The sequence below is a fragment of the Mycteria americana genome, chromosome 3, assembly GCF_035582795.1.
Source record: "Mycteria americana isolate JAX WOST 10 ecotype Jacksonville Zoo and Gardens chromosome 3, USCA_MyAme_1.0, whole genome shotgun sequence".
NCBI classification, from domain to species: domain Eukaryota; kingdom Metazoa; phylum Chordata; class Aves; order Ciconiiformes; family Ciconiidae; genus Mycteria; species Mycteria americana.
In genome coordinates this window covers 123,532,810-123,545,285 of record NC_134367.1, presented here as the reverse complement: position 1 = coordinate 123,545,285, position 12,476 = coordinate 123,532,810, and the positions used below count along the sequence as shown (strand labels likewise).

The 12,476-nt window shown below is 44.6% G+C and overlaps 1 protein-coding gene and 1 long non-coding RNA gene across 2 annotated transcripts; both read left to right on the top strand.

Annotated features, from left to right (window-relative positions):
• The first annotated feature begins 1,094 nt into the window (after window positions 1–1,094).
• FBXO48 (F-box protein 48) lies at window positions 1,095–3,933 on the top strand. The gene is made up of 2 exons (XM_075496880.1): window positions 1,095–1,552; window positions 2,921–3,933. The coding sequence occupies exons 1-2, from the start codon at window positions 1,241–1,243 to the stop codon at window positions 3,080–3,082; spliced, it is 474 nt and encodes a 157-aa protein (XP_075352995.1). The 5' UTR covers window positions 1,095–1,240; the 3' UTR covers window positions 3,083–3,933.
• A 2,560-nt stretch (window positions 3,934–6,493) lies between these two features.
• On the top strand, window positions 6,494–11,748 carry LOC142407836 (uncharacterized). The gene is made up of 3 exons (XR_012775072.1): window positions 6,494–6,752; window positions 6,965–7,153; window positions 10,007–11,748. It is a non-coding gene; the product is annotated as an uncharacterized LOC142407836 (long non-coding RNA).
• The last annotated feature ends 728 nt before the right edge of the window (window positions 11,749–12,476 follow it).

Below are 12,476 nucleotides of genomic sequence, written 5' to 3'. Positions count from 1 at the left end.
AAACTTTGAGAAAGCTGAGATTACAGCTTACAATTTGCTTTACCGTAAATCTGTGCAATTTCTCAAAATTTGATTCCATACTAAAAGTCAGATAACAACGTTCAGATACTGTTTTCAGGATCTGACGCCCAATGAATCCGGCATTTCTTGTTAAGGTCTCACCAAAGGCTACAAGTCTGCAGCTCTGAGGTGACACCCCGTACTCAGGTGCCTGAAGCTGGTTTTAAAATCCTCAGCTCAGAGCCGCCACGTCTGAAATGCTTTTCAGTCGTGACAGTGCACTGAAACTACAATTGTTTTTCCTTCAGCGCTTTGCCCTTCCACTAGGCAATTCACTAGCACAAAGGATTAGGGGAAAAAAAAGTCTAATTGCTGTATTAACTACACAGCACCACTCGGGAGTCACTGTTGTCCCTTCCACAGCTTTCTGCATTACACAGGAGGCACAGGCTGCCCAGCTGAACTTTTCATTCCGTGGTGAAGAGAAACACTAGAGGCCAAGCTCTGCCCACCCCCACCCCCCCCAAACAGCCCCCTCCAGGTCCTTCTCCAGAGCTTTCGGTTCTGCACGGGCTCCCCCCACCCTTTCCACCCGCGACGGAGCCGCCGGTGCAACGAGCCCGGACCCGGGGCTCCAGTTTGTGCCCCTCAAAACCCAGCGGATCGAGACCCAGAAGCAACCCTGACCTCGGGGGTGCGCTGTCTGCAGCACACGGGCGGCGGGGAGCGGCCCGCAGCAGCGCTGGGAGCGGCACCCGTCCCCTCACGGGAGGCCGGGGGCCGAGGCCGCGGGCGGCCGCGCCAGCAGCAAGGGGAGGTGGCGGTAACTCGGCGCCCGCGGCCTTGCTTCTTCGGGGGGCCGGGCCGGGCCGGGCCTCACCTCGGGGACGCCACCGCCGCGGGGACGGGGCGAAGCCCGGCAGGAGCCGCCACCGGGGCTCGCCCGAGGGCCGCTGGCGCGCGGACGCGGCGTGATGACGCTCACTCGCCTACGTCACTCGCCTCCGGAGCGGCGGGGCCGCGCCGCCTCTGCGGGCCCGAAAAGCGAAAGATTCGCCTTAAAAAAAAAAAAAAAAAACAAAACAACCAACCAAACCAACACCGACAGCCCCCCTGCCGCCGTGGCGTGACGCAGCGGGCAGAAGGCAGGGAGATGGCGGCGGGCGGGAGCGCTGCTGGCCGCGGGCCCCTGGGGACGCGGCGGTGACGGGGGCGCCCGCCCCGCCCCGAGGCCGCGGGGATGGAGGGGCAGCGCTCTGCCGCCGGGACAGCCGCGCTCCTCCCTGCCGGCCGGGAGAGGGCGGGAGGACGAGGAGGAGGAGGAGGAGGAGACGGCCCGGCCGACTTCGTGGCTCTCCTCCCTCCGGAGGTCAGCTCTCGGATTTTCAGCGACCTGGACGTCGAGAGCTTGTTTCACGCGGCCGTGACGTGCAAGGGCTGGCACCGCGTCATCGAGAGCAACGAGCGCTTATGGAGGCACCACTGCTTGAGCGTGAGGGCTGTCTGCCAGCGGGAGATCGACTGCGATCGAGGAAATGGATATTCCTGGAAGGTAAATTTAACGTCAGTGACGTAATGTCGGCAGCGTCGAGGCTTCTGGGATTGGTAAGGGAAATATGTAAAGAAATTACATCAGCACATATCGTCTGTCCCAGGCTAACGGGAGAACTGCTGTAATCACAGCATGGCTCGGTAGTGCACCCCAACAGCTGCACATCTGGTTAAATACACAGAGAGATGACAGCAAGGCTGTCCCGTTTCCTACCCAGGACCACATCTGGCTGGCCCGGCACACCCCGTTTAGTCCCCACACCACCCCACACGGCCTCGGCACTGATGTTCATCATAGCGAAGTCTGCACAGCCCTAACATGGAAGAAAGCCCACATGCCAGTAGACAGGGCCAGGGGGAGAAGATGACATAGCCCCGGCTAGGCAGTGTGCGCTCTCGGCTTGTATTTCACAGGTGAGGAAAATCATCCTGGGTAGCTCTGCCTCAATACGCCTTAAGCGACATGCATCCAGGAGAAAAAAGTCAGGGTAGAGAAGAGGAAACAAGCAGGAGCTCTGAGAAGCTGTTTTGAAACTGTCCCCACACACACTCCCAGTTACAGCTGCTCTGAGGAGTTAGGAGTAGAACATGCTGGAAGATCTGTCACTGTCAAGTCCAGCCTGCAAGCTGAGGTAGATAAGGAAAGGAGTGGTTTCACAGTTACTCTGGACCAGCTAGAGGCTGATCACCACCTCATTTTAGCTGGTGTGTTTGAGAGCAGGGGGGCGGTGGAGGGGTGAAAAGAGAGAAGCAGCAGCAAAAAACCCCACCCAGTTCTGGACTCTCACATTTCAGTAGAGTTGTTTCAGTATGAGGCAAAGCCACGAGCAGGTAGTGGTTGCCCTTCAAATGTACAGACCTTACTACTCTTGCACAGGAATTTCCAGAACTCCTTGCACTGATTCTCTATTTTATCTGGAGGGGATTTGAAGTAGAAGCAACAAATGCACCAAGCCAGCAGTTTCTTGCAGTAAAAGGTTGGCTGAAGAGAAGAATCCAGCCAGCCTGCATTAAGAGCCCAAACGATTTAAAGGTCACAAATAACCTAAATAGGAAGAGAAAGTGAAAGGCACCTCTTTTAAGGAGGAAGATTAATTCCTGGTTTAGGGTTTTCATCTTGACCCTCAAAGAATTGAGATAAGAAGCAATTCTCCACCCAGCTTAGAACAGAAAAATTGGAAGTAGACCAAGGCCTGCTTCTTGGCAGCAGTGCACCTTCCCGGGCTTAGCATCTAGATATCCAAAAGACACGTTCCAAATCCTTTTTCTAGCATTATTCTTCCAATGCAAAACTTACTTGTATTGAATGAATGAATAACAACTTAAACCGGTTCATTTCCAAGATTTGAGCTGTCTGTTTTTCCATCAGATCACATTACTGAGAAACTACTGGAAAAGCAAAGTGAAGCAAGAATGGCTGAGTGGGAAATACAGCAACATTCCTTCACAAAACAGCTTGCCAGAGAAAAGCATGTATCCGATGGACGTCGACACATGGGGAGAAATCCTGGAAGCAGAACTTGAGAGATGAGAAACAAGTGCTGGTTCTTGCAACTCAAGAACCTTCTATCAACAACTCACAGACTGCCAAACTGTAAATATTTTGCCATTCAAAATCAGTTGTGTTTGCAAACGTATGATGAAAGCTTCCCCCCCAAAAAAAAAGTTGGCTGTTTTTTTTATTTGCACTTTATCTGATTCATTTTCTGTAAAGTTCTAAATAAGACTAAATATTTAGTTGTAATTTTATATTTGTAAATTTAACATTCTGCTGTATTGTCAAAAAGATGTTGATTGTACTTTCAATTTGCACTTTTTATTTTGGAAGAGATGACTTCAAAAAAAAGCGTGTGTGACTTCAAGCGTATCATATCAGCAGCACAATGCGAGAGCCCACAAAGGAAGGCTGGGGAAGGGACAAATCCAGACATTGGAAAGAAAAGAAGAGGACAAGGCAGCCACCTCAGGATCAGCTGAACATCCCCAGTGCCCATCTCAAGGGACAGAACCCTCACAAGCATCGTCTCTGAACCTGCACCCACAGAGGCGTTAGTGCTCGGCAGCGCTGCATTTCCACTGCCTGGCTGTGGGATTTCTGGATTAGGACTCACAGATGCAGGCAACGGGCAGGACTGAAGCAGCCACGTGACTAACAGTCTCTCTGCCATTAGCTATGCATTTTAGTCATTTGCATGATGAGGAGTAGAGCAAAATTTGGTACTTTAAACAAAGTAACTTAGATAACCATACAAGATAACACAACTTCATATATTTTTGTACTCTGGGTAAAATACATTCAGAAACTCAGGTTTTTCCTATATGATGGTCTCCCATCACACAGACCCTGCTTTACCAGCACCGATTTTTGGCACCGACTTTAAAAACCGCTGCTAGTAAAAGAGGAGATGCCTGTCGCATTACTGAACATAAACAGAATTGTAATAAATTGATTTTGTGGTCACTTTTGAATATCTCCTTTCCCTACCTACTTTGCACTAAAGAGTAAAGTAAGTGGGAAAACGCTGGGAAGGTCCGTATTGCTTGAGGTAATTCCTACAAAATTCAGTCACCCATCTGGGAGCAATTTTCCATAGGAAGACTTCTAGCATGCTTATGAAACTTAGTTAATATGAAGGGATTTCAAATCAACTACTGCGGACTTTGGCAGAAGACCTTCTGGCAACATGAGGCCAGAAGTGTCGTGCCATGAACACGAGGCTCAATGGCACTAGATCAGACTCCCGTTAGATGCAGAGTTTACTTAAATGAGGTCCAGCCCCTACCTTTAACGGGGCTAAATAACACTAGATGGAGCAGTAGAGCAGTTTTGCTCTGAAAATACAGATCATGGTCCTCTGGGCTAAGATCCAGTAGCGTTTTTTGTTCGATGGTGCTGGGGTGTTAAACCATTAGTTTAAACTTGCTTATGCATTTTTATTTTCTCACAATTATAGAACCATTGCAGAATATCTGGTGAAAATACCTAATATTTTTTACAACCCTTTATTGCAAGTGTCAGGACTCACAGGCTGTTTGTTGTAGGTGCCCATATTTACAGGCCAAGGAAGAAACAGAACAGCCAGGTGAAACTGGTAGTTCTAAAATGCTTCCAAGAACAGTATGTTACCTGATGCCTTTTTCTAGCTTGAAGCATTCAACAGATTTCATCAAAACTGAGCCACTTCCCTCAGCCTCCTACATTTTCCGCATTAGAACAGCTTTTCAGTTCATAAGCACCAGTACCTTTTCTAAATCATGAGTAGTGTATCTAATTGAGACAGCTTTCTCATCAACAACATTGCGTGACATGATGCAATGACTGGATAATGTTTCTTAAACATCTTTTGCAATTTATTCCTTATAGGTAAATGTTAGTCCCAGGATCAGGACCCCGTTGTACTAGGCTTTATAAAAACGCGTAACATCTCCCTTTACTGCCAAAAAAGTTGATGCTGTTCTTGTGGGACAACTGCTGCGTTAGCCAAAATGGATGCAGTACGCAAAATTCACTGAAGTTTCTGCTATCACCCTGCTGCCAAACATGGCTGAAGCGTAACGCAGAGTAAAGAGCATTGCTATGTATAGTGGGTGTAGCACAAAGCTCAACGAATTGCAAACACTGCTTCCTTTATTATTAGCTATTCTGCACCAAGATTATATTTAGTTAGCTCAAATTAAAAAACCAACAAAACAGACCACACCCAAGCACAATAGTTTTTCCACTGAAGGTGCTGCCTCACTCCCTGCTCACAGTATCTTTTACCCTGACTTTAAGAGAGCTAGAAGTGAAAAAAGTGCATATAAATTAATAAAGAATAAAATAATACTAGCACTTACATTCTCATCGCCTCAGGAGTGCCCAATTTATTAATCATAAGACAGGAAAAGTGCACAATAATGGATCTAGTCCCTCATCCTTCTCCTGTTACATCCAGTCTCTGTAACTCCCAAACATTTATCCCCTCTTTCTGCTCCTTTCCTGCCCCTCAGCTGTCAGGTCTCATATATTTGTCTCAGGATACAATTTTTAAATAGAATAATTATTCTGGTATAAATCCTGACACAGAGTTGTTTCACTGTGCACTTAGCTGTAGCTTTTCCCCATTCTCATAGGAGCGTAGGAATTGCCAGTATCTGTCGTGCCTCTACCTCTGTCCAGATCGGGTGGCTGTGCCTTTTTAAACACACAAGGAATTAAACACTCGGCTATGCAATTAGACAAGGCCTGGATCTTTAAACCTGGAGTAGCAATGGTGTAAGTTTCTCCTGAAAAATCTATTACTGAAAGAAAAAACCAAGTATTTAAATACAAGTTATGAAAACAAAGCTCTCTTCCCCTCCCCACTCTGAGCCCCTCCTTTAAGGGTTTTAATTCCTCCCGGAGATTTCATTACATCAATTCTGATCTCCTGTTCTACCCCACTCCGCCCCGGCACCACCTCCTCAGCCTCTCAGCTCTGCTGCAGGCTGGATGTGCTCTCTTCCCTTTAGAGACACCCCAGCAGCATCCATCGCCCCAAACAGTGGCACTTCCTACACCAGCTGGTTTGGGCTCATCTCTTTCCCCTCCTACCTGCGAGCAAAAACCACTGAAATGCCAGCAACAGGAAGACCGTACTGGTGCCTAAATTAACACTAATGCGTAGGTATCCTTCCCCAGAGAACGTCCTGAGCAGCTAAGGCCACACACATAAAACCCACCTACCACCCCGGGGTACACGCCAGCTAGCCTCACACCTAGGTGGCTGGTGAAACCCTTTTTCCACTCCAGTGCCCAGCTCTCTTACCCGTAAGATTTTGAGGAAGTGGAAAGTTCTACTTTAGCAAACCCCGCTGACCTTCCCGCTACGTTCGCATGCCACTTCTACCCTCCTACTCGGAAAGCATCAGCTGCAGAAAGGTGCCCAAGGCACCCATCACCCAGGCATTCCTTTAGCCACACGGCCCTCCTGCTGTTCACCTTCCTGCCCGCCCAGCTTTCCTAAGACAGAAGGACCATTTGAGAGTGCACGAACCTTACACGGTCCTGAGCAAATAGGATGTCCTCCACCCACACACCCCAACTATGCAACACAGGCTTAAACCAACCAGGCTTCTGGGATGAAAAAAAAACTTTCCCTGCTGCACAAAACGTCCTGAGCTGCTGCACACAGCTGGACATCAAAATGCCAGCACTGAAGCTCAACCTGAGGTCCCTTGAGGTCAGTATTTTATTTCTGCATTTCCAAAACCACCTGTGGTGTTAGAACCTTCCTTGCAACTACTCAGTCTTGCAGTGCTCCATTTTTGAAGGGAGGAGCTCACAGCGTGGCTTTATTTCATCATGGTGCAGGATGTGGCTTTGGGCCATTGCCATTAACAGTCAGACTAAATGAAAAAGAAACTTTAATCACTACAGACTTTTCTTCATTAGGCCACGGAAATTTCAAAGCTAATTTTGTCAAGAGAAGTGTTTCTGCTGGTAGGCTGGCACTAATGTTTCACATCTCTATCCTGGTCATCTCTGGAAGGTACCAAGTGACAGAGTTATCCCAACTGAAGACAGAACAGTTGGGCTCAGGACTGGGATCAGCTGCTTCAGCCTGTGAGAGCTGACAAAAAGGTAATAAAGGCATACAGAGGGAGGATTTGGGGGGTGGTGGTGTTATTTTCTCTGCAAATGAACTTGGACAGAAGCATATCACGTTCCCAAGAGCACCCTGACACTTTGCAGTTGTTTTTCAGCATATTGCTTGTTTAGAAAAGTCTGTCCCCAGAAGCGTGGAAGAAATCACCTGCTGCATTTAACACTGAGTCAGCAGCAGCTTCTGATCAGCACAACAATGCTAAGAACTGGGGGTTGCTGGGGAGGGGGGCGGGGGGTTCAGGCCTCAGTGCTAAGAGCTGGACCGACTTCTACTATTCTGATAAACAAAAAAACCCGAGCTACAACTGTGGGTAGAAGGGTGAGAAGGAGAGAGGTGATGGACGGCAAACTCAGAGGTCCTGGGGGACCTACCAAGATGAAACCAAGAGGGCAATTCTATGTACAAGGACATAGGGGCGTGGAATAAAAAGCAGCCTGCTAGAGCATGCAAATCAGGTACAACATTAGCTTTTTTTTGATTCACATTTAAAAATATTGTTAGAACGGCACACGGTCCTTAGAATTCTTAACAGGCAAAGGAGCTGCTGCTTGCCAATACGGAGGTGTCGACTGCATAGGCTGTTTTGTTGCTGAGCTGCCAGACACTGGAAGCTCCACACAAAGACTTCTCCAGATGCCACGGGACACCATTAGCCGTGAGATAATGTATGAGCCATGGCACTAAATATTGCTTTTAAACATCTCGGTGATCTCGGAATGCCAAATACAAAAGACCACAAGATGCTACCAACTACCTACTGCAGGATTCAACTTGAAGGCTGAATTGAAGGTATAGGTTGAACAAGTTGGGAACAGAGGAAAAACTTCAAACAAACAAACCAGCCACCAGCCTTTAATCCTAACAGAGGAAAAAAGAAAAGTTGAGAAAGGCAAAATATATTTTTTACAGCAGCAGTATCTTACAGCTACCTAATAAATGAAGTATGACAATACCCCATAAGAACTTTACTCATCTGTTCAGTTGAGGGAATATGTTCAATAGCTTCCACTATTATTCTGTCACAATGCTAAAGAACAAGAATTCTGTACAAGTTTAGCTAGGAAATCCTAACACCTAGGCTTCACAAGATACAGTATGTAGCCATTTGACAGTATAGCCAATAACAGAAACGTGCCTCAAGTTTCACCTAGTGTGGCTGACCAAACTAATCAGCTTTTCTAATGCACCTTTATTTTTTAATATCACTAGTCTGTAGACAATTTTATCACTAAATTATGCTGCTCTTTAAAGTTATTCTAACATGCAACTCTTATCAACACATGTACTTAGAGATAATAATGCTGGGGGCTCCTCAAATGCTTAAATAGGGAGACTATGACAGCACTCAATACCCATAAAGTAACCAGACATCCATACACAGCATGTAGGTATGAGGAGATGAGAGGAAGTTTTTGCTGTTCTAGAGAGGTGACTAAAGACCACGTGGTATGTTGTAGCACATCTAAAATGCCACTAGGCATTTATGTTTATGTATCTGAGTTCCACTCTATGAAGCCTAAAAAGCAGAGCCGCAAGCTTTCTTTTTAGATTATAAAGTTTAGGTCAAAATAGCTTTAAGAAGAAGGAGGTGGGGTGGGGGGGGAAGAGGACAAAAAGGGAAATTGAAGATGTAACTTGGGAAAAAAGCTTTCCTTTAAGTAAAAATATTAAGTTAAAAAAAAAAACCCAACCTTATTTTACCACTTATGTGCCAGAATAATGAAATATTTCCTTTTATTAATCAGAAAACTGCATAGGAGCGTTAAAAGTCTGATATAAACAACTCTTCCTATTATTCAAAAATATCTCACGCATGCGTGTTGATTTTGTTACTGTATTTTCACCATCACATACTAGGGAGACACACAGCAACTTAAGCCTTCAAAAGCAGGACACCTACATACACACATAGCAGAAGCAATGAAGGACAAGAAAGATAGTTTCTTGGTTTTCTTTTGATATACTCGAGTGCTTAAGAAAGGATTTTCAGACTTTTCCTTATGATGTGGAAGCAGGTACATGAAAAGACTGATTATACCTTGATTTATATAACTGATACTCCATCAGTCTGCCATAGCTTGTTGTAGTATATTTGGTAAAGAGAAAGGGGCTTAATGGCAATACTCTAAGAAGAAAGTTCTCAATGTCCTTTTAATATATGAGTTTGAGGACGGGGAAGATTAGGGTGTCTAGTTTTGGATTTTTTAGATATTTTATTTTTTATTAAATTAGTCAATCTCCACTTCTTCCTCCTCCTCTCCCTTGATCACTCTGGTTTATTAATATTCAAGATTTTGGTGAAAGACATACTGAAGGCAAATTTTAAAAAATTACTAACATAATTTCCCTCCCCTTCAACTGTTGGAGGCAAAAACACATCAGTTTCATCAGCATTTGCCTTCAATTCCTTTCCTCCCTCGTTCTCAGTAATCTTTTAATGGGATGGAGAAAGAGAAAGAAATGCGTTGCCATCTTAAAGGCAGAGTCTATGCAGGGAAGGTGAAGAGTTTTACTATACCCTGTTACTTACAATGGAAGTCCAATGAGGTATGAAAAGCTGCATTTTCCTCAGCTTTCATACACAGTTTTACTCTCCCTTCAACCAAACTGAAAGGAAAAGAAATTAACTGTGGAAAGCCACGGTTTTGGTTCTAAATGCAAAGCAGGAAGTCCTGTGTTCTAATCCAGGGAGAAAAAAAAAAAAAAATCTTATTTTGAAGCCAAATGAGAAGCTCTATTTCAAGAAGTCTCACAAGTAACAACAAAAGAAGAACCTTGCTTTCAGTCAGAGATTCTTCAAGGGTGTTTTTTGTTCGCTTGGCTTGCAGATCACCAACCTGCGATTTTAAAAAGGTAAAGCAGTTCCAAAAATACCTTCAAAAGGTGATGAAGTAACCACATTCAATTTATTCTTCATGCATCAGATTCAGACTTCAGTTGTATCATCATCCCACACAACAAAAACAAGTCACAGATACAGATGGCAGCTCCCCTGCCACATTCATTTTGCAGATCGGCCAGGACTAAGTCTCATTCTCATACTGAAGCTACTTCCACAGAGCTGGCAAAAGAGAGTCTCCAGTCCAGCGACTGCCGAAGCCAGATGGGAGCACTGCAAAGGCTCCACGTTGCAACGAGGCTCCTTGAGCGGCCACACCACGGGCGGCGGGCAGGCAAAGCCACCTGGAAGGGCACCAGCGCTTCACCAGTCAGAACAGTGATCCTACCTCAACCATTTGCTTTTGAAGTCGTCTTTGTGTTCCTTAGCGTCACACAAGTAACACAGAAAGATAGGAGATAAATACTCAGGAACCCTGCTCCTGGGTAGGGGAGAAAGGGTTATAAGGCGAGAGAAAGACCCCTTACTCACTGTCAACATTCATCAGAAGAAGCAGGACTAAGATTTCCATCCTGCGTCCCGATGTTAAAGGGCAAACGTCTGACACTTTATACACTGAGAGCTGCTGATCTTACAGGCTAAATAATATAACTATGCAATTACTTAATTGTATAATCTGGAAGCAATCCTTCAAACCAGAGGCTGTGTGAACAGCCTTGCATTTTATTTTATCCTAGCTTCAGAAAAGAACCTCTTGCACATTATGGCATATTATTAACTTATAAGACCACATATATTCCACTTTTATTTACTTTAGGACAAACTCAACATAATATATTTACTTAAAAATTATTCAAGTAGGTAGGCTAAAGAACTTGGCACTACTTATTGCATGGCACATGCAGTTTTCTCAGGCTGCCAAAACTATCAAACCCAAAAACTCTTCCAAGAAAGGTGGCTGGTGAGCAGAAAAGACTAGAGCACACATCCCCCTGTTAGCCAGCAGGAAACCCAAACAGGAGACAGAAATTTGAAGCCCACCTTCAAGTCTTCTACTGCACAAAGAAGTTCACACTGAGCACGGTAAAATCTCTGTACCTCAATGAGAAGACCACAGTTTACAAGCGAAAATACGTGCACTTTTCAAAGCACAAACTGAAGGCACCCACAGAAAAACCAACTACCAACAACCAGCACAGGACTGTTATCTACTCATTTTGCTTTTTAAAGTTCCTCCTATAGTCTCCTACAGTTTTAAAAGGTACAAACTGAAAAAACAACAACAAAAAAGACACCCCCCCCACCCCAACTAAAATGTTTCTGGCCCTCACCAAAAAGGTTAAGGGAAGTTTTCAGGATTCTTAATTTTGCTGCTACCCAAGCCTGAACTCAGAGCAAATGGAAGCACATTACAAGCAATTAAAAGTGCTTATCCAGAGCCCCATGAAGCAAATTGTTTAAACTTAAAATAACTTCTGAAGTATTTGAGAACAAATTAGGAAAAAAAAAGGAACTAATTGGTGTTTACCATTTGTAATAAAGTGAACTCTAGGACAAAAGCAGGATTACTGTATTGAAGAATTACCTGCAATGTTACAAGAACAAACGCAAATAAAAACTTTGTCTAAAAGAGAAATTTGACAGTACACACTAGATCATACCTGAGAGGCCTTAACTAGTTTTTTCCTCTTTATAAACAAACTTTGATTGAAGATTCCTCAATAAACTGTTCTATTAATAAAAACACATTTTCAGTAGACCTTTAACGCTTTCTGTTTCATTCTTTCAAATAAAAAGCAAAGACAGCACACTACAAAGAACAGCACCAAAATAACTACATTTAGCAACAAAATTATACTAACCTTACCCTTCAGGAGAAAGCTGCAGTGCAGGGAAAATGAACAGCTCTTGGAAACCACTGCTAGAGACACATTAAGACAGAACGACCTCCATATGCAGTGTTTATTGGATTATAGGAAGAAGCAACACCTGTGGCTGAAAGCTTGTTGGGCGGCTGCAGCCGTCATAGATGTTATTTTTTCAGTGTATGTGTGCATGGTTTGCTTTGTCCTGTTTTCTTTTAAACCATGGAAGAAGGAGTTCTGTGTCTACATGGGTGTTTTTATGGGTGCATGGTTAATAAACGTTCCTGAAAACCTGACTGTAGTAAGCACACAGTCAGCATTCCAGGGGAGGGAAAACGGCGCAGTGTTAAGATGTGGCAAGTCAAACACGAACCTAAGAGGATCTTTATAGTAGATTATATCTTATATCTACAAGTCTTACAGTAATTGAAGATTATAAATATAGTCCTTATCCACAATGGTTTATTTTGCTGTCCTTTAGTCTATGAAAAAAGACTAATTCATAAGTAAAAAAGGAACTGATGGTGATGTAGGAATTGCCGAGTGCATAGAAGTGTGATTTAAATAGTTAGAGGGTGAAAACAGAGGAAGCAC